Raw genomic sequence first — 22,543 nt, 5'->3', positions numbered from 1 at the left:
TTAAACAAATTTCAAAAGTAAGTTCACATCCTTACATTTATTTCCATAATGTTAAAGGATATCAAAGTTACAGAAACTAAATTCCTTTGCAATGGGTATTTTCTATATTAAGTAACATAGTTTCTTTAAGTAACATGGTTGTAAGTGAACATAATTTACTATAACAGCCTTTACAAACAACTTCACAAACAAAAACCAAACTAGCAAATGTAAAACACAACAAAAACTAACTCGTTAACGAGTAAAATCATCATGATTTAAAGAATTCATACTGTCATGGATATATCCACAACAAATCATGTGAACTGTTCAAATTTTCTGAACAATTTTTTAATTGGCAAATCATGAAGATACATGTAGATTCATTTCAAATTGAAACATTTTCCACAGATGAAGACATTTACTGCATTTGTTAAAACAAACTGCTCTGTACAAATTAACTCTTACTACAGATCTAGAACAAGGTTTTGTACACTAACATCTCAATTTGGGAATTCATTTATCTTATTAATTGGCACAAACATCATTTATATAAAAATATTTAGTGAAAAATAAGTAATTAAAGAAAAAAGAGGAAGCACAACACTTGATCAAAAACCAAAGTTATATTCTGTGAAATAAAAAAAGAGAAGAACCTATCAAATGGAGAATTGATTTAGCTCACACTTTGATTAAATGTGCAACATAACTAATTTAATAATAAAACATTAAAGGGAGGAGAGAGTTATATATTTTTATATATATTTTTTTCTGTTGGCAACAGAAACAGCTGGAATGGCATTCAAGTCTTTTGTTCCCTTCTTTAGTCATCTTTAATTTTTCTTTTTCATTCAAGTTTTGATGCTTTGCAAGAAAAATATGGCATTCAAATCTTTTGCAACATCTGCCCCATTATCCAAAATAAGACATAATTTTGGTGCTATATTCCTCATAGAGCAAACTGATTGCAATTCACTAAATGGCATAGTTTGGTTTTGATTAGGAAAGTTGGAAAAAAAAAACTACAAGTGATGGCTTAACCCTTGCTTTTGATTTCAGCATCCAAAAAGAAATGTTTAAATTGTAAATGAAAATTTAAAATTGCATCACAAGTTCAGCTAGTTCTTTACCAAGTCCCTGTAAAATACCAATACCTCTCTTTTATTAATACATAACAATGATAATTATTATAAAAAAACACTTATATTCAACTTCATAACAGTGTTAATATGCTTTAATTGGTGACACAATCAAAAACCAAAAGAAGAGTGCAAAATTATGAGGTAAAGTTGTCCATTGCAACTCACTGGCAGAACATTGAGCAAAACTACTAATAATCTATATCTAAAAAAATGGTATCTGCTGACTTATGCCCAGGGAATTACTTCTGATCATCTTTCATTAAATATCTTTTACACTGTAGCATGGCAACACACCAGTGGATTATTTCAACTGGAAAAGTTTGAAGTGTTTGACCTTTTGTACGTATGATAAATATGACCACATGAAATTAACTGATTATCTGTCTAAAACTGTTTCACAAATGATTAACAACAAGACTTGGTGCTGATGACATATTTCAACAGGTCAGAAGTGTCAGCCTTCCACTGGTAATCAATTGTGACTGTTATAGTGAATGGTAGTTCAAAGAAGCAACCTCCTATGGATATCATGAACTGGAATGGTGACTTTGTGAACAAAACAGAATATATACATACACTACATGTGTAATGTTAAGCTTAACCAGAGAGCCTGTAGAACAAGGTATGTCCAAGAAAAATCAGCCCGTCTTCAATGTAAATGCACCTTAAAGCAAGGTACGTCCAAGAAGGATCAGCCCATCTTCAATGTAAATGCACCTTAAAGCTAAGGAAGGAGTTCCATAATATTCCCTATGTCAGTTCTCTTTGTGTATAGACATTGGTTATGTGACATACGGCATAGTGCCATTCCAGTCAATATGAGCACCAAACCACCTGAAATAAAGAGAAATACTTGATATTTATACAGACTTAATTCTAAATTATTTATACTGTGTACGAGAAAGAAAATGAACTGCTGAAAATGAAAAGAAAAAAATATAAAACAAGTATAACATTAATTAACTTTAAAAAGTTAAAAAAAAAAAAATTAAAAAAGAAAAAAAATTGCATACTTTAAACATAAAATAGTGATCTATTACAATATCAGACTTAATCTTTTTTTAATTTTTTTTTTCATTTTTAAATTATTTATATTTTCTGTAATACAGTGTATAAAACAGGTCCTACTTGGTCATGATACACCTCTCCAGAGGTGGTATCTTCTTCTCTTCCTCACTCTTCTGAAGAGCAGTTCTGGCGTGACTGCTTCTTCCCAGTCTCGTCTCTGAAATAATATATTACACTTTTGTAAACTACAGAAAAAAATTGTTAAGTTCTGCATTTTGTTTAATTTTGTCTTATTATGTTTTTTTTTTTTTTTTTTTTTCCGGAATGCTGAAGTAATTATCTCATAAAAACTATAAACAACAACAAAATTTCTCTTTTCAAACAATAACATGAGAATAAAAAAAAACCAGAAAAGAAAAAGTTTTTAAAAAAGAGTGAAATAAGTAACTGTAAAACATGTATTTTTAGAACCTACCAACACTTAGCCTGGTTGGTCGTGTCTGTGAGGCTTGACCAGTGTAATAATAGAGGTCAAACTTGTGTTCTACTCTCCAATCACTGACCAGGTGCTGGTTAACACTAAATAACAGTCCATACAGTCCATTTACTAGTGTTATCCATATAGGATGGCGTGGAGTCTTATACATACTGCCAACCTAAAAGACAAACAGCAAGATTTCCTAGACATAAGGTACATATTCATGGGTGAAATTTGTAAAAGACTGAAAATCCTGAAATCATACTTTGCAATTTCTAGGCGCGTTTAGACCATAGGAGAAGAAAAAAAAACTAAAATCCTGAAGTCGGGCATTATTCTAAAACCCCAGATTTCATATTTATTGACAACTTGTAGAAAAACACCACAAGATTTCTAATAAGTAAAATGTGGTTCATTATGTTATAAACCATGTTAAAATGTAGAAGAACAGAGTTCCATATTTCCCATTAACTAGAGAAGACAACTGTCATTCATATTGTATATCTGGGAGATTTATATCTCCTCCCACACTTAAAATACCCAAGATAAGGCAGGAATGTAGAAAGCGACTGAAAGGGTCAAACGAACTGCCCTGTTTGCCAAAAAAGGATCTGCTCTGTGTAAATTTTTATCTAGGCACACACAAAAGTTCCATGGTAAAGGTCCATCTTTGAAAATGGTGGCTATGGTCCTGTCACTCAAACTTCCATCTTTTTAAATTTATACTCCTTACCATGGCTCTGATATGTTGCTCTTTCTCCTCTCTGTGCCAGTACATAAACCCTATCTCACTTCGCTCTTGGATTCCTCTCTCTGGAATTGCCTGCAAAACAAACACAAATACATTGTAAACTCTGGTGACACTCTAGTTTCTGTGCCAGTACATAAACCCTATCTCACTTTGCTCTTGGATTCCTCTCTCTGGAATTGCCTGCACAACAAACACAAATACCCTTAGAACAAGCCTCTTTAATCCTGCTAATAAAATATGAAAGTTTCTATTATCCACTACAAACTAGAGGATCAGAGAGGCGATACCGCCTCCGAATATTGTACCACCAGCTGGAGCAAGCGCATTCGTATAGACCCCCACATACACAAAATAAGGGGTGCAGCCACCAGTCTTGTGCTTGACAAGCTGTAAAAATGCAATCAACAAGAATTTTCAAAATATGCAAAAAATATATATAACTAAAAATGGTGCAATCAAAGTTAAGTTCATTGTAAGGTAGGTCAAAGGTCAATTTCAAGGTCACAGTAAATTGCCAGTATATGACTTCCTATCCAACTTCAATAGTAACTATGGACCTATCTCTGCCAGTTTTGGAGATAAAAGGGAAGCAAAATTTGCAAAGTTCAGTTCATGGTGAAAAGTAGGTCAAAGGTCAATTTCAAGGTCACAGTAAGATTGCCAGTATATGACTTCCTATTCAACTTCAATAGTAACTATGGACCTATCTCTGCCAGTTTTGGAGATAAAAGGGAAGCAAAATTTGCAAAGTTCAGTTCATGGTGAAAAGTAGGTCAAAGGTCAATTTCAAGGTCACATTTAGATTGCCAGTATATGACTTCCTATTCAACTTCAATAGTAACTATGGACCTATCTCTGCCAGTTTTGGAGATAAAAGGGAAGCAAAATTTGCAAAGTTCAGTTCATGGTGAAAAGAAGGTCAAAAGTCAATTTCAAGGTCACAGTAAAATTGCCAGTATATGACTTCCTATGCAAGTTCAATAGTAACTATGGACCTATCTCTGCCAGTTTTGGAGATAAAAGGGAAGCAAATTTTGCAATGTTCAGTTCAAGGTGAAAAGTAGGTCAAAGGTCAATTTCAAGGTCACAGTAAAATTGCCAGTATATGACTTCCTATTCAACTTCAATAGTAACTATGGACCTATCTCTGCCAGTTTTGGAGATAAAAGGGAAGCAAAATTTGCAAAGTTCAGTTCATGGTGATAAGTAGGTCAAAGGTCAATTTCAAGGTCACAGTAAGATTGCCAGTATATGACTTCCTATTCAACTTCAATAGTAACTATGGACCTATCTCTGCCAGTTTTGGAGATAAAAGGGAAGCAAAATTTGCAAAGTTCAGTTCATGGTGAAAAGTAGGTCAAAGGTCAATGTCAAGGTCACAGTAAGATTGCCAGTATATGACTTCCTATTCAACTTCAATAGTAACTATGGACCTATCTCTGCCAGTTTTGGAGATATAAGGGACTAAATGTTATAATTTTGGAGTTACCATAATGTGCCATAAATTTCCTACAGAAAAAATTAATTAAAATAAAGAAAAGGTCATTTTGGTCAAAGTTCTTGAAATGGGAGGTTCTCTGAAGTTGCAGAAGTTTAAATTTGATAAAATAATGTCATTTTTGACCACAAGTTGTCTGCTTTGCCAAGCATTATGTTTTATTTTTCCGGAGTTCAAAATTTATTATCCATTACCGTACTGCACATTTTTACGGAAGCCGACTGGTGCCATATGTTGAAAAAAAAAATTATCTCGAAATTTCGAGATAGCATTTTTTTTGTTCAAATTTCAAAATACTATCTCGAAATTTCGAGATAATTTTTTTTGCTCAAATATCAAAATGCTATCTCGAAATTTCGAGATAATTTTTTTTTTGTTCAAATTTCAAAATGCTATCTCGAAATTTCGAGATAAAAATTTTTTTTGTTCAAATTTCAAAATAGTATCTCGAAATTTCGAGATAATTTTTTTTTCTACATATGGCACCAGTCGGCTTCCGTACATTTTCCTTTCACCACCAATATGTACTTTCTGATAAAGCGTAACTCGAAAACCGTATGGAATACAAAAAAACCGAGACCACCTCCAGTGTTGGGCTTTACATGCTCTACAAAATGCAAAAAAGAATGGGTCTCTAGCATTAACGGTTCCCGAATTAGAGACAGTTTTCAGTTTCGGTATCTTATGGCCGCTACTCCTGTGAAAATGCACCGATTGACCCCAAATTCACGGAGATGAAAGATGACCTGAAGGGTAACACTTTCCAATAATATTATTGGTTAAGTCTGTGTGGCGTCTGAATAACAGGGCAAAAAAATTTTTTTTCGTAAAAAATTTCATTTTTTTGAAAATTTTGACCCATTTGACCTTGAAGTAAAGGTCAAAGGTCAAATCCGAGGGTATATTTGAAATCTACACATATGACTTTTGGAAAGCCGTCTATAGAAAATTTTCCCGTAACTCCTTCTGTAGGGTAGATAATTAGCATTTAATTTTGCCATTTTTAGACAAGGGTGCATTGCAATGAGTGCCACACCCAGACCCCAATACCGACAAAGCCCAAATTTTACGTGGAACGAGTTGAGATTATAGGTGACCTAAATCCATGAGATGGGTACGGGGGCCCTTACCGTCTAGGAGGAGAAGCGGTAACGGTAACATGGCGGCGGAGCCGGCGGAACGGACCGGACGGGACCGAAACCATGTGTACCGCCAGCGCTAACGCTGGTGGTAAATTTTTTTGTTCAAATTTCAAAATAGTATCTCGAAATTTCGAGATAATTTTTTTTTCTACATATGGCACCAGTGGGCTTCCGTACATTTTCCTTTCACCACCAATATGTACTTTTTGATACAGCGTAACTCGAAAACCGTATGGAATACAAAAAAACCGAGACCACCTCCAGTGTTGGGCTTTACATGCTCTACAAAATGCAAAAAAGAATGGGTCTCTAGCATTAACGGTTCCCGAATTAGAGACAGTTTTCAGTTTCGGTATCTTATGGCCGCTACTCCTGTGAAAATGCACCGATTGACCCCAAATTCACGGAGATGAAAGATGACCTGAAGGGTAACACTTTCCAATAATATTATTGGTTAAGTCTGTGTGGTGTCTGAATAAAAGGGCAAAAAATTTTTTTTTCGTAAAAAATTTCATTTTTTTGAAAATTTTGGCCCATTTGACCTTGAAGTAAAGGTCAAAGGTCAAATCCGAGGGTATATTTGAAATCTACACATATGACTTTTGGAAAGCCGTCTGTAGAAAATTTTCCCGTAACTCCTTCCGTAGGGTAGATAATTAGCATTTAATTTTGCCATTTTTGGACAAGGGTGCATTGCAATGAGTGCCACACCCAGACCCCAATACCGACAAAGCCCAAATTTTACGTGGAACGAGTTGAGATTATAGGTGACCTAAATCCATGAGATGGGTATGGGGGGCCTTACCGTCTAGGAGGAGAAGCGGTAACGGTAGCCGTCCGGCGGAGCCGGCGGAACGATCCGGACGAGACCGAAACCATGTGTACCGCCAGCGCTAACGCTGGTGGTACAATAAACTATTAATTTATATTCCTGAATTTGCTGTTTACCACTGTCACATTACATGAATAATACACATATACTATTTCTTAGGGAACCAATAGTGAAGAAAAAAATAACTAATTTGCTGTTGCACATAGGAATAGAACATATAATTCTAATAATAGTACTGTTATTATACATATAATATTAAAAAAGTACTGAAGTAATTATTATTGAAACATCATACAGAATTTTACTTTGTACATAACAAATACTATACGCAACAAATCTGAAATTTGTCTGAAGTAACTGTATTAACCGTTTTACTGTAACATTCAATCTTACCAATACTTTCCCATCATCATCATATATTTGGTCTCCATTGTGTTGGAAGGGGACAGCGCGGCCAGTCAGGACTAAGTTGACCAGGGGTATACTGGTGTCCTCCTGGTCTGTGATCAGCTGTTTATACTTCACCTCTCCCATGTCATTTAGGACCCTGAGAGAAAAGTGTTAAATTTAAGGAAAATACTTTACTGTACCTTAGGTTTCAGAAATTCCTGGAAACTGAACTATCAATTTTTAGCATACCTTTACCATTTCCACTAGCTTACTGTAACAATGATGAGTTTCTTTTAAAAGTCAGGGTGCATTACTATGACTAAATTTGAAATTATAATAGTTCTTCTATTAAAAAACAAACACTTATCAAAGTTTTAGCTTTAAGGTTTAGTGTGTAAAGGTTTAAGGGAATATAATCAAAAATAGGTAGGTTTACATATATGTCTACCTTTATGAAATTAGTAACATTTCCTCAACAAGAGTCTTTTGCAGAAGTCTGTGTGAGTGTGTGCGCGTGCACGTGTGTTCATGCATGCATGTTTTAACTAGTGATCATGCCTGCTGCATCTTACTTTTCTACACTGTATAATAGGTACCACAGCAATCCACCGTTGAGTGTACGCATGCATGCATGTTCAAGTATGTTCATCCTACTTATTGCTCTACACCCCAATAGGCAGGAAAGGAATGTGTTTATAGTGCAGGTGCATGGATGCATGTACATGTTCCTAGTACTTACTGGTCTATACTGCGTGATAGCACGAGGCTGTACAGGAAGAGGAGTGCACCATGACTGCTCTCATACTCAAACTGAAATGGGGAGAACACAACTGTGTGGGGAAGAAGTAGGGTAGAATATAAACAGATGTGGGAGTAAGGCTATGTGAAGGGGGTAAGGTTGTAAGGTGGTTGGGTGGGGGATAAAAGTGAAGTAGTGATAAAACCTTATAAACAAACTTTTATTTTTCTATTAAACAATATATTAAGGAGAGTCAAGTTTACACTATCATCACATTCAGAAATACATACTAATAGCTAATAATGTTGTTCAGGTGTATTTATGAGAGAAGAAAAGGCTCATCATCACACTTTATGCCAGCTTTGTTTTCAGCCTTGTTATCCTTATAATTTATTTCTAAAATGATAATACACTAAAAGGTGATAATTGATTATTTCACTAACATATAAATGATATATTTAAGTGCTCCTATATTTTAAACTGTATTGATTAAAACTTTAATATCTGTACTTGCAAGGATTTATACTTACATAACTTATATATGTCTTGATACATGTGCGTAATTCTTGGAACTTTGTAAAGTAAAATAAGTGGAGCTGAAAGCAAATAAATGTAAAGTGAGTTATCACATTTCCAAAATCACTCTTTGTGTGTGTGTGTGCAGGCAAATGTGCATCTGATCACTTGTTTGTAAAATTAACAAGCATGTGTGAGTGTTTGAGTGTGAGTTTGTACTTGTGCCCATATGTGTATGGGATTGTACGTGTCTGTATGAGTGTGTGTGTGTGTGTGTGTGTGTGTGTGTGTGTGTGTGTGTGCATGCAGTACTTACGTATTCTGACAGGCAGTCTTGTCTGTATCCAATAGGAAGATCAAAGCAGCGAGTTTCCTGTATCAGCGCGACGCAGCACCTGGTCTTCCCACCCGCCTGCCACAGGATCTCCGTTAACGCATCTATTAACGCATCTCTGCGCTTCCAACTTGTGGGTTGTAACAGACTGGAAAACAGAAATTCTATGTTAAATATCTAGAAAAGCATAAATAAACAAGCACACCTCATTCGCTAAACTGCTACAGTTAATATGATACAAAGGGTAGTATATAGGAGTTCTAGAGGAAGATTATTCAGTCAAAGAAATGTTTACTTGTTACTCTTTATTATCATTTAGTTATTATATTATATTGAATTATTATCATTAATTGTCTCCTTCAGTTGTCAGTTTAATGCAAAAATGAAGGTGGAAAAAAACACTGAAATACCAATCTATTTATATGTGAGAAAATATCAGAAGTTTAGACCCTTCAGTTTTCATGGACACACACAATACATACACACACACACACACATTGTGCTCACCTCAAGTCAAAAGGTGCGTCAAGGTCTCTAGAATGTCTAAAGAGTAGATGCTTCAAAATGAATGCCTGTACACAGAGTATAAATCCTTTGGAGCCATTCTAAAATAAATAAATAAATAAAAGAAAAATTATACCTCTAATCTGGGCAAACTGTATAAAAACAACTGCAAGACATTATAAAATGAACAATCAAATATTTCCACACATCTAACATATCATCTAACATATCATAACATAAAATCATTTAATTCATCTTTTACTAGCATATCTGCTTATAGACTTTTATACTTAAGCACGTATATCATTTCAAGTCTTTTTTTATAAAACTCCAGTTTTAATTCAGCTCTGTTTTGTTACCTTCTGTGTGTAGATTCCATAGGCAAATGGTCCATTCTCATTCTGAAACATAAAGCCAAGCTTCATCCAGTCTTGTGTCAGTTTGTGGACTGTAGTACCTGTGACAAGTTTTCGCAGTGCCTAGTAAAGTAATAAAACTATTATAATATGATGACGACAATGACAATGATGATGACAAATATTTAACAGACGAGCATAATTAATTTAGCAGAGAAGAAAAGGAATGGAATCTGGATCTTTATGAAAACTTAGTACAATATTATCCCTATTAGGTTTAATTTCTTCAACTTTTATAATTATATAAGCGATTTTCAATTAACAGTTGATTTAATCATTTGATTTCATTACAATATTCATATTGGACTATATATATTCATATAAAGGAATTTATAATTAATTACAGAATGATATGTCCATTAAACCGAGGTCAATATTTATTTTATTAAGTTAACCTTTTCATACTCATAAGAGTTCTCAGACACAACTCACTTCTGACATAATTTGTGGCAAAACAAAATGAATTGATTTTATTTCTCTGTGTTACCTCACCCCTGTAAAGTTAACTCAGTGCTAAGTTAAGTTATTCTACTGAGATCATCCCATGATGAACTTGATCAATACTTGACGTCACATCAGCGTTATCAGGTATTGATCTTAACACACTATTGATTTAATGATCTCATGTCTGGACGGAGAAGATCAAGTCAGTTTATTTCATACCAACTTAATATATAACTGACTTTTGAAAGTTGAATACAGTATGTATTGCATTCAGTGTTAGAAATTAAGGCTGGACCGTCTGCCTGGGGCCGACATCTTTCAGAATGGGCTGAGAAGTTTTCCCTCCCGGCAGACAATCAGTCCAGCTACTTTTCAAAATGGCTGGACTTTTGGTCCAGCAACTTATTTTCCTAAGAGGCAAACACTGATTGCATTGTCCAACTTAATAACACATAACTGATCTTTGAAAGTTGAATATGTATTGCATTGTCCAAATTAAGTTTTATTTCACAAAGTAATAATAATCTTTATTGAGCACTAAAATGCATACATATTACATTTTACAGGCTCTCTACACTAGTCATAACAACTTAGCAACAATTATACAAAGCTATACAATACTTATTGAATGATTACTGGGAAGCAGCACAGAATAAAACGACTATTGCTATTGGTGGGTGTGTCGTTTTTTCAAACTTTCAGTTATATATAGATATAATGTTCTCAAACACAATGATGATGAGCCTTATTGTAAAGGCATGGATGTATACTTTCAATTACTTTTCAAAATGGCTGGACTTTTGGTCCAGCAACTTATTTTCCTAAGAGGCAAACACTGATTGCATTGTCCAACTTAATAACACATAACTGACCTTTGAAAGTTGAATATGTATTGCATTGTCCAAATTAAGTTTTATTTCACAAAGTAATAATGATGAGCCTTATTGTAAAGGCATGGATGTATACACAAATGCAAACATGTGTAAGTGCACATATATTACATTCACATGTGCACTTCTATGTTCATACATGCAATTATACGTGCTGAAACACACATGCATGCAAGTGCACATGAGATCGCATTCATGTGCATATATGCACACATGTGTAATTCTGTATGTATGTCTGTGTACATGTTCATACTGACCAGGGCTACTTCCATAGAGATAGGGGTGCCTCCTTCCAGAGTCTTGAGCCGGCTGGCAGGACCAAATGATCCAAAGGCTGAAATATAGAAACAAAAACTTTTGTAAATCTCTACTGAGATAATTATAACTCTTTTATGAACTATCCTCACCCTAAACTGCTGGAAATATACAGTAAGTTCCCACTAACAGCATACTCTGCCACTGTAGCAGAGTTACCAATATTATATGGTAATGACTCAACCTTTTCAATGGGCAAAAAAGATCAAACTTTCAAATATATGATAAGGTTTATTTGGGTTCTGTTGTTTCTGACACAGGCATCGCTCCCGGATAAATGCATGATTTTATAATCACAAAAAAAAAAAAAAAAAAAAATTCTATACATATGTATTTTTGTGTTGCTTTTACTGCATACAATAGAACTATGAAGTAACCTGTTTGTAAAAATTGTTGCTACCAGTCAACAGGAATGTTTTAATTTTAAGAAATTATGACTTACAAATACAGTATCTGTAAAATTCACAATTTCCCCCCATTGAAAAGATCCAAGTGATTACTAGTACCATATCATATCAGTAACTCAGGTCAAATGACATAGGAAACAATAACACTTGATTCTAAGGTGGAACTTAAACTTACAGATTAATACTCCGATAGGAAATGTTAAGAAAATTACAAATTGAAAGTCTGTGAAAAATAGACCGAATACTCAGCATTATAAAATGAAGTAAGAAAAGGAGTTAAGAAGCATGCAGGCTATATTCATACTGCTAAAGTAACACATTTTTAACCCAACTGCTTTTTATGTTTCACTATTGACATTATTTACATTTCAAGCTGCAAATACACAGCTTTATGGACTGCCCTGGATTTTATCCAAGTGCCCATACTTAAGGGATCAAATGAAAAACTTGGTATCTTAAAGTTCAGAAATATAACAGAAATAACAGCAAATAACAAACAGTAACAAAAACATTGCCTCCTTGTTGCAGGTAATAAAGTTTCAAATAAACTGCTTTATGTTCCATTACTAGTACACAAATGTATTACTTCACCACTTTACTGATAAAATCAGAAGAAAGCTTTGGCTCAAAAAAATTCTTGGCTACAGATTGTACTATATATTTTTGCTATTAAATAAATGTTGATGGCCGTTCAGGTGAGGAAAATTGATAGAACAGTTCTCACTCCAAAATGTGATGTTGTCAAGTCATCTGGTTTGAGTTGGCAAATTCAACCAGATGTATTCACTGTATTTGATGCGACGACTTTATTTTTTATAACATGTCAATGTTTACTTCTGCATTATCTAAAGCTATAAGGAAATATCCTTTCATATTGATCCCCCTTAAGGACCGAATGATAATAAATCCCTGTTTACAAAAGCTGACTTCTTGTTCCATATCACAGACACACCTGATAATGTACAGTACATTTGGCTACGCAAACTGTCTCCACAGAAAACACATTCAGCCTCAATGCTCTTTTCCATTACAAGCACTTAGCCCGAGTTTTTTAAAGTCCATTTTTTAAGCCCACTTGTCAAACAATACCTGCTGACTTAATTGTATGATAGTGTATGCATGTCATAAAAACATAACCACTGTGGGAGGCACGTAGCCACTGATAGTCAATACTATTTCTCCAATGTCAGTCACTTAGAGAAGCACTGGTTATCAACACTGCCCACAAGCTTTAAACACCTCACTTATTCCATGATTTTTTTTTTCAAGATAGATTATTTTAAGGTACGTACTCTAAGGAAGTGTTTCTAGACAGGCGCCCAACCTGCTTTTCAGGACATTCAAATCATAATTATTATAGCTTCATCTGAACTCTACTCAATTTCAGAACTGACAATGAAAGGGATGGGCATGGCCTTTTTTTTTTTTTTTTTTCTTGTGAATGGGGGGGGGGGCATTTAAGGCATCCCACATTTCCTGATCACATTACCTTTGTTAGATTTCGATTATATTTATACACTACCATGTATGGCTGGTCACAGAGCTGCTTCCTCTTACTTTTTTTTCCAACCCAAATCAATGTCTTTAGGAAGTGAATGTGATGGGATAAAATGCAAATCTATCAATTATAAATTAGAATCAGCATGACAGGATGCCCATGGTTCACGGTTCAAAACACATCTTCAGAGTTCTAGCGCACTCCAGACAACCCTAGTACAATGACATTACAGTAACTTATTGTCCCAGGATGAAATGACGTAACAGTCCCTGAATCTATCTCAAATGTAATGAGACCGTGATTGATGATTATTGATTGATTCCATTAACATCACAGTATGTAGGATACACGTAAACTCAGATACTCAGAGGGCGGGGAATGACTTTGTGATTGATTATATGACATCTAATATTAATTGTTTTGGTACGTTTGTAGGAGACATGAACACCCTGAGTTTTGGAGGGTGAAAATGGTTCTATAATAATGACACACATTACACATGCTTGTACATGCACAAACAAACCCAAATGCATGAACGCGCGCACATGCATACGCACTGTAGGCATAAACAGAAGACATAATGAAACCCCATAAATCAGAGCAATTAGAGAAATTTTACTTTTAGTACTAAATTTATCTTACATCATCAGTCAAATGCAATTACTTATACAATATCTACCACTTTACTCATCTGCTACATTTTTTAAAATTTCATTTCAACAACAGCAAGTCAACTTTACTAGCTGACAATGCATTGAGCTTTTAAAATTAAATATTAAAATATTAAATTTTCTGGGAAATGTATGAATTCTCTCTTACTCTCTTTTCCCCCTCTCTCCCCTCATCCATGCATGTTTTACAAGCATGCATTAAATGTGTGCACCTACATGTGCGTCACGTACTCACCAGATTGCCTCTGCAAAGAAGGCGAAGCCAGCATTTTGGTGCTCTCTGTGTTGTTTGTTTATCTGTTGTTTTTTTTTTTTCCTTCTGTAAGTCACAATCACTGGTTAATTTATCTATTCACTACAGCTTCCTCAAAAGTCACAAGTACTTGTACTTGTACAGATATTCTGACTTATATTCTGTCAAAAATCCATACAAAATGTTACCAAATTTTCGCCACATTACACTTCAGTGTTTTTTTGCACAATGGCAATCTCCCAAAGTAATCTGTACTAAGTCTAGTAGTTGGTCCTATTCATCAGCAACCACTGTGACATGTTTCTTTGGCAACCATCGTCTTCTCATCAACTTTATTCCATTTCAGCCTCATTTTTCTGCAGTTTCAACAATATACCTGCACAGTGCTTCCAAAAGAAGTCAATTCCTCTTTGTTACTGAGATACTACAATATATTGTTCTTTGTGCTATGGGTCTTCTCATCCATAACATTTCAGCTTCATTTTTCCATCAGTTTTCAACAATATATCTGTCACATGTCTCAGAAACCAAATCTTGCAGAAAGTGCTACCACTAAGTATTGCTGTATAGTCACCCCCTACGTGTGGGTCTGTGTATTCACACAGTCACTGTGTATCAACAGAGTGATGTTCTCGCAGGAATGCCATGTGACCCAGATCATATGTGTCCTCACTGGTACCCCGCGGATCACGGTCTACTGCCAAAACTCAAGTCGACTTAAATCTTAAATTTGTGTGTTCAAAGAAAACGGAGTTCTTTTCTCCAAGGAAATGTCAGGTGACGCAACAAACCAATCCTGATGTCAACTAAGAGTTTCAGAGCTACATGTAGCTACTAAGGACTGGAAATCTCTCCTCTATGTGTAAATTCCAACAGCTATTGTAAATAGGAACCACAGGTTGCTTTTCTCCAAAGAAATGTTACGTGACCCTACAAACAAGCCTATAGTTTTATCCAACCTGTCAGAACCAGCTTATGTTCATCTACTGGAAAGCTCACGTCTGTGTATTCCAACAGTAACGTACCACTGTGTGCTGTTCTCCACGACAAACCATGTGACCCAACTCATGTTTCCTTAGCTGTCACCCTGAGTATGCTGTGCCACTAGAATACTCATCTAAAACAAGCCTTGCTATATTTTGATACAACTAAACAGTAGTGCAGAAGTATATACTTGGTATAGGTGCCAGGAGGCAAGCCATTCAGAGAACTCATACATCAAGTCACGTTAGTTTTCCCCAAGCTCTCCAGATGAAAACTTATTCTTTAAGGTCTCCAAGACGCACCCCATATTTCTAGTTATTCTACATAACTTCTCCAGAGTAGATCACCTTGGGGTGCAGAATATCAGTCTGAGAGTACTAGTCTATTTACACTATTACTCATTCAAGTAACTGGTACAACTTGAAAATTCTGGCTCAGATACCCAAATCCTGATCCCTGTTATGAATACCAGATCTATGAAGACCTGTCACGTTCATGCATGGAGTATTTATTGATTTCAGTTCTTTTGGATTCCGGACCCAGAAATGAAGCTGTGTGCACAAAATATTCTACACTATTCAAATACACAATATGCATAAAAGATTACGGGGTACGTGTTTTGCTCCGGGACTGGAAATCTCAATTGCCATTAATTCTATTTCTTAGTATTTCTGGTTTAGGAAAAATTAATTTGATTTATTTTACTCTGACTATAACAGTTTTTTTCTTTTTGAATTAAAACTCATTGTCTGTGTCATTTTCAGATACTTAATTTTTTTGGAATTCCTGATCAAGCAAATTTGTACTATGAAAAAGTAACATTTTCTTTAAAACACAAATTTATGTCTTTAATATTTCCAAATGTAATATTTAAGAAAACTCATATTCAGCTTATCTCCCCTCTTCTTCACAGGTGATACACAGAAATGAAACTAATTAATTCTGGATAGCTCCATGCACCTTAAGTTCTTAATCCTTTCAAGTATGCGGCAAAATATCAAGACTATTTACAATATTATTCACTCCTATCCTGCACCTGGGGTTATCCAATCATAAAAGCTGTGTCCAGCACCATTTCAACCAAAACTGTTTTTCTGACTAAATTCTACTATGAGATCAGTTTGCAATTGGTATAGGACTTGCGGTGAAATCCTGAGTTAAGGCATTATATATACTAGTCAGTGAAATTCCCGGTACTGACCAAGGTGAGTTAAAACTGCATTCAAATTATCTACTTCCGAAAGAAAAGTCCAAAACCGTTTTTGTTAAAACAACACTGAACGCACCCCATGTTTATACAGACAAACATACAGTGATAAGCAGACACTTAAGATCTGTCAGCAAAATTTTAATTTTTAGTTATCAGTATTTGAACAAGTACTAGCAGTCAGTTACCCGTAAAGTTTGGTCTTGAAACCAAAAGCTTTGCGGGACAACAAAGGGATTAGACTGGCTTTTTGTGATAAGTAACTCTTAACCACCTGGTTCTAAATCAATTACAAAAGTGATGGATGGGACAACAGTGGGACAGGAAAGGGCCCATTGCAACCTAGTGTGACCCTAATCCCAATCAGAAAACCTGCAGAGATGGTTTAACATAATATAGGATGACCCATCCTGGTTGGAAACACGACTTAGTGAGTTTCCAAAGAGTTTGATGCAAATTTTGACTGATTTTTTGGATTATCATATTTATTCAGGAGGGAATTTAAGAAGTGATTACATTTTCCAAAAGTAGGCAGTTCTCCTGGACCTATAATTTTAAAATAATCATTATTTGTTTTTTCTTGGCAGAGGACTTTGCTCTTCAAATACTAGTACAGTACTCTCTTGTGAATAAAGCAAGTGTCATCAACAAAAACAACCCTCTCGTCAATCAAATTATCGGAATCTGATTCTGCACTCAGTCCCTAAGTGAAGCTACGTAAAAAGCCTGTACATTGACGCCAGTTAATTGAAGCCCGTCTCTGTGGAGTTCCTGAGTACAAGACCAGTGGAGATGAAGCATTTCTTTGAAGTTAGAAAAGCCACTGGACAGAACTGAACAATTCCATTAACACTTCATATATCTTGATGCTAAATGGTGGTTTTAAAGAATGGCGTAGTTCAAGGTAAACTGTAAATCAATTGGATTAAAGATTATTTCTTTAACAGCTGTCTCTCTTTTTTTTAACTTGCAAACCCTCATGTACTTGAGCACTCCAAATGCAATAATATCTGTTTTCTCCTCCCATAATTAAATATATGTCCAAAGCCCAACCTGAAAATCTTTCTGAAAAGCATGCTTTTCACAGAAATCTCTGACCCAACCCTGGTAGTGGATGAAAGTGGTGGCAAATATTTCCCCATCATTCAACAGATTTCTAATCCACTGGCAATATTTTAATAGGAATACAAGTTGAGGACGTAGTTCCCCAGGTTGGAGATGGGTTTTACAGACTTTTTTATGTGTGAATATTGGGGTTTATTACAACATCATTGATCTACAACCAGGTACATGTACATTAAATTCTCTCTGATACAAGAAGCACTTTTCAGTGAAATTTGACACAATGTTGCCCAAGGTTTCATTGTCCTCCTTTGTTTAACTTTGCGTTTTAGCAGATGTGGGTTGTTAAAGCTTTCAAAATATTATTTTGTTATATTTTGAATGTTATGTTTTAGTTACAGGACAGCTGTCCTCAGAGTTTGTTTTTGTAAAGTCCATTTACATTTCTATGTATACATAGCAATAAATGTGTTTTTTTCATGTTGTTGCAAGATGATAAAAAGCCTTTTGATAACATTTGTTGACTTGACCAAAAGCAATTTTTAAACTGTGCTTGAGGAAAGAAAACTTTGACCTGAAAACTTAATAATAATAAAATAAAACAATTTTGAAAAATTCCATGTCTCTCCAAATATTTTCTTGGAAAACCGTGAAAAATTCCTGAGTAGTTCTTCTTAAAGTATGCTCTTAGTAAATTAAAATCCAATAAAAAGCCGATCATCTTTAATTATTATAAATCTTCTTTTCTTCTGGTAGGAGTGCCGGCCAGTCATCTAAGGATAAAAGGTCTGGGGAACTCAATTTTTGAACTCTGGTTAACTTAACACTAATTTTCAGAGAAGAAATGTCCATTAAAATACCCAATACAAACTCTGTGCCACTTTGCTCAAAGCACAGCCAATAATGCATTTAAAAATGTCAAACAACTTTTTCATTTTGTTACAAATGTCTGAACAGCCAGGGTAAAATCAAATTAGTCAAAATGGAGCAAGAGAGTGGGGGGGGGGGGGGGGGGGGGGGGGGGGGGGGGGGGGGGAAAGCAATCACAGACAATAAACATGATATGTAGTGTGTAGAAATCACCTACTAGTACTGTACATGACAACTGAGAAGTTTTCCCTTTTCAAATTTTTTTACGATTACACTCGGGAAAAAAAATTAAATTGAGTTTTACAATTTAATTGCTTACACTACTGGCAAACATTAAAACTCTTGGTAAATACATTTAAATTTTATCTAGTAAACAGCACAATGCAAATATTGAAAACATCCTCAGTCTTATGTAAATATTATGATAAAAGCTGGATAAATAATTCCTCTTTACCAAAAAGACATTCTTAAGAAAAAAAAGACAGAAAAGAAAAAGGGAAGAAAAGATGAAGAAAAAAATCTCAGTTTTCCCACCTCTCATACCACAGTAGTCTAGCAGCAATGTCATTAACTCTGACACAACAGCTGTCAGCTAACACTGTTTTCCCATTTCGTATTTCCATCAAAAAGTCATCTACCTCCATCTGGGTACCGTAACACAGTCTGGAAAACCGTAACACCATACAACACACCAGAATTGACAGGAAATGCTACAGGGAAACCTCTTTTAATCTATTGCTCAAAACTTTGATAAACTTGAGGCTTTTGTACAGGAATGTTATTGTACGTGACCTTTTTTATTTTTCTTGGTGATTTAACATGTCATGTTCCCAAGAGATAATTAGTGTTAAACTTTCATACTAGTAAACTTCTTATCAGTGTAATACTCTTCTAATCTTTTCTAAACTTCTTATCAACTTAACACTGTATACATGAAAACAGCTTTGCTATCATAGGTAAGTCCATGGGAATCACTGAGTTAAAAAATATTGTCAACTTTAATACGAAAATTTATCAGTAATTAAGTAATTGGGAAATCTTTATAACAACAATGTTTTTTCTGGTCAACACCAACTTATTTAAAGATTAATTTACTAGTATTCATTTCTCACTCATTTATCTATTTATTTATCAATTCGTCTCTGAAAATTCCAACAGTGTACTCTTAACACTTACCAATCTAACAAATCTGACAGATTTAATGTAAAGAATTATCATTACATGCTCTGTAGGGCCCTGTGGCTCAAGTTCCCTTTTAATGAACTTTTGTCAAACTTCACTGGTTTCTATGCATTAAGTTCTCAGTTAATGGAATTCTGTGAAATACTCTGCTGGTCAGAGACAGGTCCAATCAATTCATATCACAGGTGAGATCAGGGGAATGGCCTTACGGTAATTTTCCTCAAAATTTGATTGCTTCTTTTCTTCAAAGAATTTTTTCTTAAAATCATATCATAGGTGAGATCAGGGGAGTGGCCTTATGGTAATTATCCTCAAATTTTGAACACTTTTTTTTTATTCCAAGAAAAATTTTTTTTCAAAAACCATATCATAAGTGAGATCAGAAGAACGGTCTTACGGTAATTATCCTCCATTTTTGAATACCTGATTACTAGTAATTCCATGAATTTTTTTTTTAATTTATCATTTAGCCATTTTAAATTTTAAAAAAATTGTTTGTCAAGAATTTACAATGCTTTTCAACACTTCTGGATTGTCTTCTTCTAAAGCTACTGCAGTAAACCACCAAAGCATTGTTTTTGAAAACTAAATTTAATAATAATAATAATAATATTAATAAATATACATGAATGAGATAGGTCAGGAGGCACAAAATGCAGAATCCGGTTCAATGGCAAGAAAAAATTCAATAGAGCACTACAAGTATTGATCCCGACTGTGTAACAAAAATTTACAGCTATTCCCCACCTCTGTTTTACTAAATGATTCCATCATTCCCTCCTGCTTCCTGATCAATACCTCACTCCTAGCAATTCTATGCCATATTTGAATAAGATTAATAACCCTTAAAGAATGAAATCTCTGCTTTATAGTGATAAAACATGAATATACACCTTTCCAATCAATAAGCAACGTAAATTAAACCTTGTTTAACATAAAGGATAAGTAATCATTGAATTTTTTTTTCATGTTCCAGTGCACTCACACGCACACCAACACACACACACATCCACACATACTGTACATCAACACACACACACACACACACACACACACACACACAGGAAGAGCAAAAGAGAGAGAGAGGAATGCTTATCTCTAATTAGACATGAGCCTGGGTTCTAAATTATCTCTGACCAATCAGCTATGGTGCTGCCTCAGGCCCATCAGAACTGAATCAAAATTCCAATTATCCTGTAAAAACCCATGCTGATCTCATTAAAAAAAAAACAATTCTGCAAACAGAACATGTAAAATACAAATACCTGGTCCAGAATGCCCGAATCCCAACTAGTAAATTGCATCGGATGTGCAACAAAAGCTCAATCAAACACAATGAGTGTTCTTCTCTAAAAAAACAATCAACATATGGAGCCCAGGCCTTTGTACCAAAATTTCCAAACAAAACTGGCTAAAACATACACTATAAAGCTCACCTGGAATCAGTAAGACAGAGCTAAAAAAATGGAGTAGTTATGGAGATCTTGGATAGTGACAAACAAACTTCAGTCAAACCTTGCAACCTTGTATTAGTCGCTGGGAAAGTGCTGTCACTTGCCAATTTAGCCAAATACTTGAACTGACTTAAATTGCCTAAACAACAAAGGGTTGATTTGGCTTGATTTGCCAAATTTAAACCATTTGGAGAAGAAAGTGATGAAAAAGTAGTGATTTGATTAAAAAAAAGGAAGGAAGAAAATGCTTCTGCCACCCCAGAGAAATAAAGATGTATGATAAATGTCATATAATAAAACACTCACTGTCTGCTGGGAGAGTCAGTTTCAGCTCCTCAAATCTGGTCGTTGTCTCCAGCCTGTTGTAGGCTGACTTGGCGCGGGTAATATCCACCACATAGTTACGTGCATTGGGATCACGACTGGCATATTTCTATAAATTAAAAATACAATTATTTAATTAGACAATTAGACAAATGGTTTATATTTATGGTGCACTGAAAGCTTTAATGAGTACATGTTGTAAAATGCAGCAAATGATTGTAAAATTCCTGGCCAATAAATGTCACAGACTTGGTTTACATTCCAATAAGTAATTTAACTTGATACAGTAAGTTTATTGGTACACAAATTAAGTATACACTTAATTTGGCTTTCATTAATTTATCCAAGATTCATAACACACATACATAATAAATAATGAATAACATACAGTAAAATAAAATAGATAAATAAAGCAATTATTATATAAAACAATTTTTATAAATCATTGTAAAGCATGCTGAATGACAAAAGATATGGATGACACTAATAAATTTTATTTTGCGACCGCTTTTGTTAACAATGACAAAGTACACATTTAATGAATTATTTACCCTGTCATCTGTAAAATTAGTTTCCGTCTCCACAAACTTCAGCAGTGAGTTAAGGTGTGTCACATCAATTCCTGCTGTTCCACTTGCCACCGCAGTATCACTTTTACTTTCAGTAGCCATAATTCCTCGTTTCATATATTCATTTTACAAGGCTATAGATATCAGCTATGAGAGAATACATGTGTTCTTGGGCAGAAATAGCTGTGTCATTATTTGGACAAGGTAACACTTAATATCACAGATTCTGTATTTGGCACTGGAGCTGAAAAGAGGCAAGAAGAAAAAAATTACAGATTTATGGAGTTGGCTTGCCTTTTGTCTTCTGAAGAGAACAATTCAGCAAAGAAATAGAATAATTTATCAAAAAGAATCGTGAAATCCCATAATCTCTACTTATTATGTCATGCCACTTGTCAAAATGTTTACAAGGTCAGGGTCGAATCTAGGGAACGAAAGTTGATTTTATATCCGTTTCTTTTCTACTGTGAATATCAAACCTACCTAAGTGCACTATTGTTTCTTCTCACATTAGGAATGTTCTAAATAAATAAATCACCAATGCTAAAAACAGCAATAGTGTACATATATTCCACAAAAGGTAAAAATCTACACCTCTCCTCATCACTGCTGCGCATGCGTACCTATCCCACAATGCACCCTTAACTATGGAGGTGGGGGTGCGATATTTTTGTGGATGAACTC

General features: G+C 34.7%; 1 protein-coding gene across 2 annotated transcripts; it reads right to left on the bottom strand.

Annotated features, from left to right (window-relative positions):
- Positions 1–18: 18 nt before the first annotated feature.
- LOC106176417 (inactive ubiquitin carboxyl-terminal hydrolase MINDY-4B-like) lies at positions 19–22,496 on the bottom strand. Of its 2 annotated transcripts, XM_086996630.1 has the most exons (14): positions 22,343–22,496; positions 21,842–22,103; positions 21,273–21,399; positions 11,321–11,397; positions 9,673–9,792; positions 9,317–9,414; positions 8,792–8,957; positions 8,490–8,555; positions 7,960–8,030; positions 7,224–7,377; positions 3,341–3,430; positions 2,605–2,785; positions 2,250–2,346; positions 19–1,955 (listed from the first exon to the last, which is right to left on the bottom strand). In XM_086996630.1, exons 2-14 carry the CDS (start codon positions 21,974–21,976, stop codon positions 1,904–1,906), a joined length of 1,434 nt encoding a protein of 477 aa, XP_086852756.1. In that variant the 5' UTR covers positions 21,977–22,103; positions 22,343–22,496; the 3' UTR covers positions 19–1,903. The 2 variants fall into 2 exon arrangements, with proteins under 2 accessions (XP_086852756.1, XP_086852757.1); XM_086996631.1 differs by lacking the exons at positions 21,273–21,399; positions 21,842–22,103; positions 22,343–22,496 and adding an exon at positions 14,190–14,287.
- Between the last annotated feature and the right edge of the window lie 47 nt (positions 22,497–22,543).

This window comes from Lingula anatina, chromosome 10 (genome assembly GCF_051362555.1).
Source record: "Lingula anatina isolate TDL-2025a chromosome 10, LinAna3.0, whole genome shotgun sequence".
Lineage (NCBI taxonomy): Eukaryota > Metazoa > Brachiopoda > Lingulata > Lingulida > Lingulidae > Lingula > Lingula anatina.
The sequence above is the reverse complement of the archived record's forward strand: the minus strand, read 5'-3'. Positions and strand labels throughout refer to the sequence as shown.

What these genes read in the sequence shown, in the direction of transcription:
- LOC106176417 (XM_086996630.1), bottom strand. Translation starts at nt 21,976, where the DNA reads ATGAAACGAGGAATTATGGCTACTGAAAGTAAAAGTGATACTGCGGTG. An exon ending in GACGCACCTTTTGACTTGAG is followed by an intron (nt 8,958 to 9,316) that starts GTGAGCACAATG and finishes TCTGTTTTCCAG; the next exon opens with TCTGTTACAACCCACAAGTT. An exon ending in TCAAGACATATATAAGTTAT is followed by an intron (nt 8,031 to 8,489) that starts GTAAGTATAAAT and finishes TCCCCATTTCAG; the next exon opens with TTTGAGTATGAGAGCAGTCA.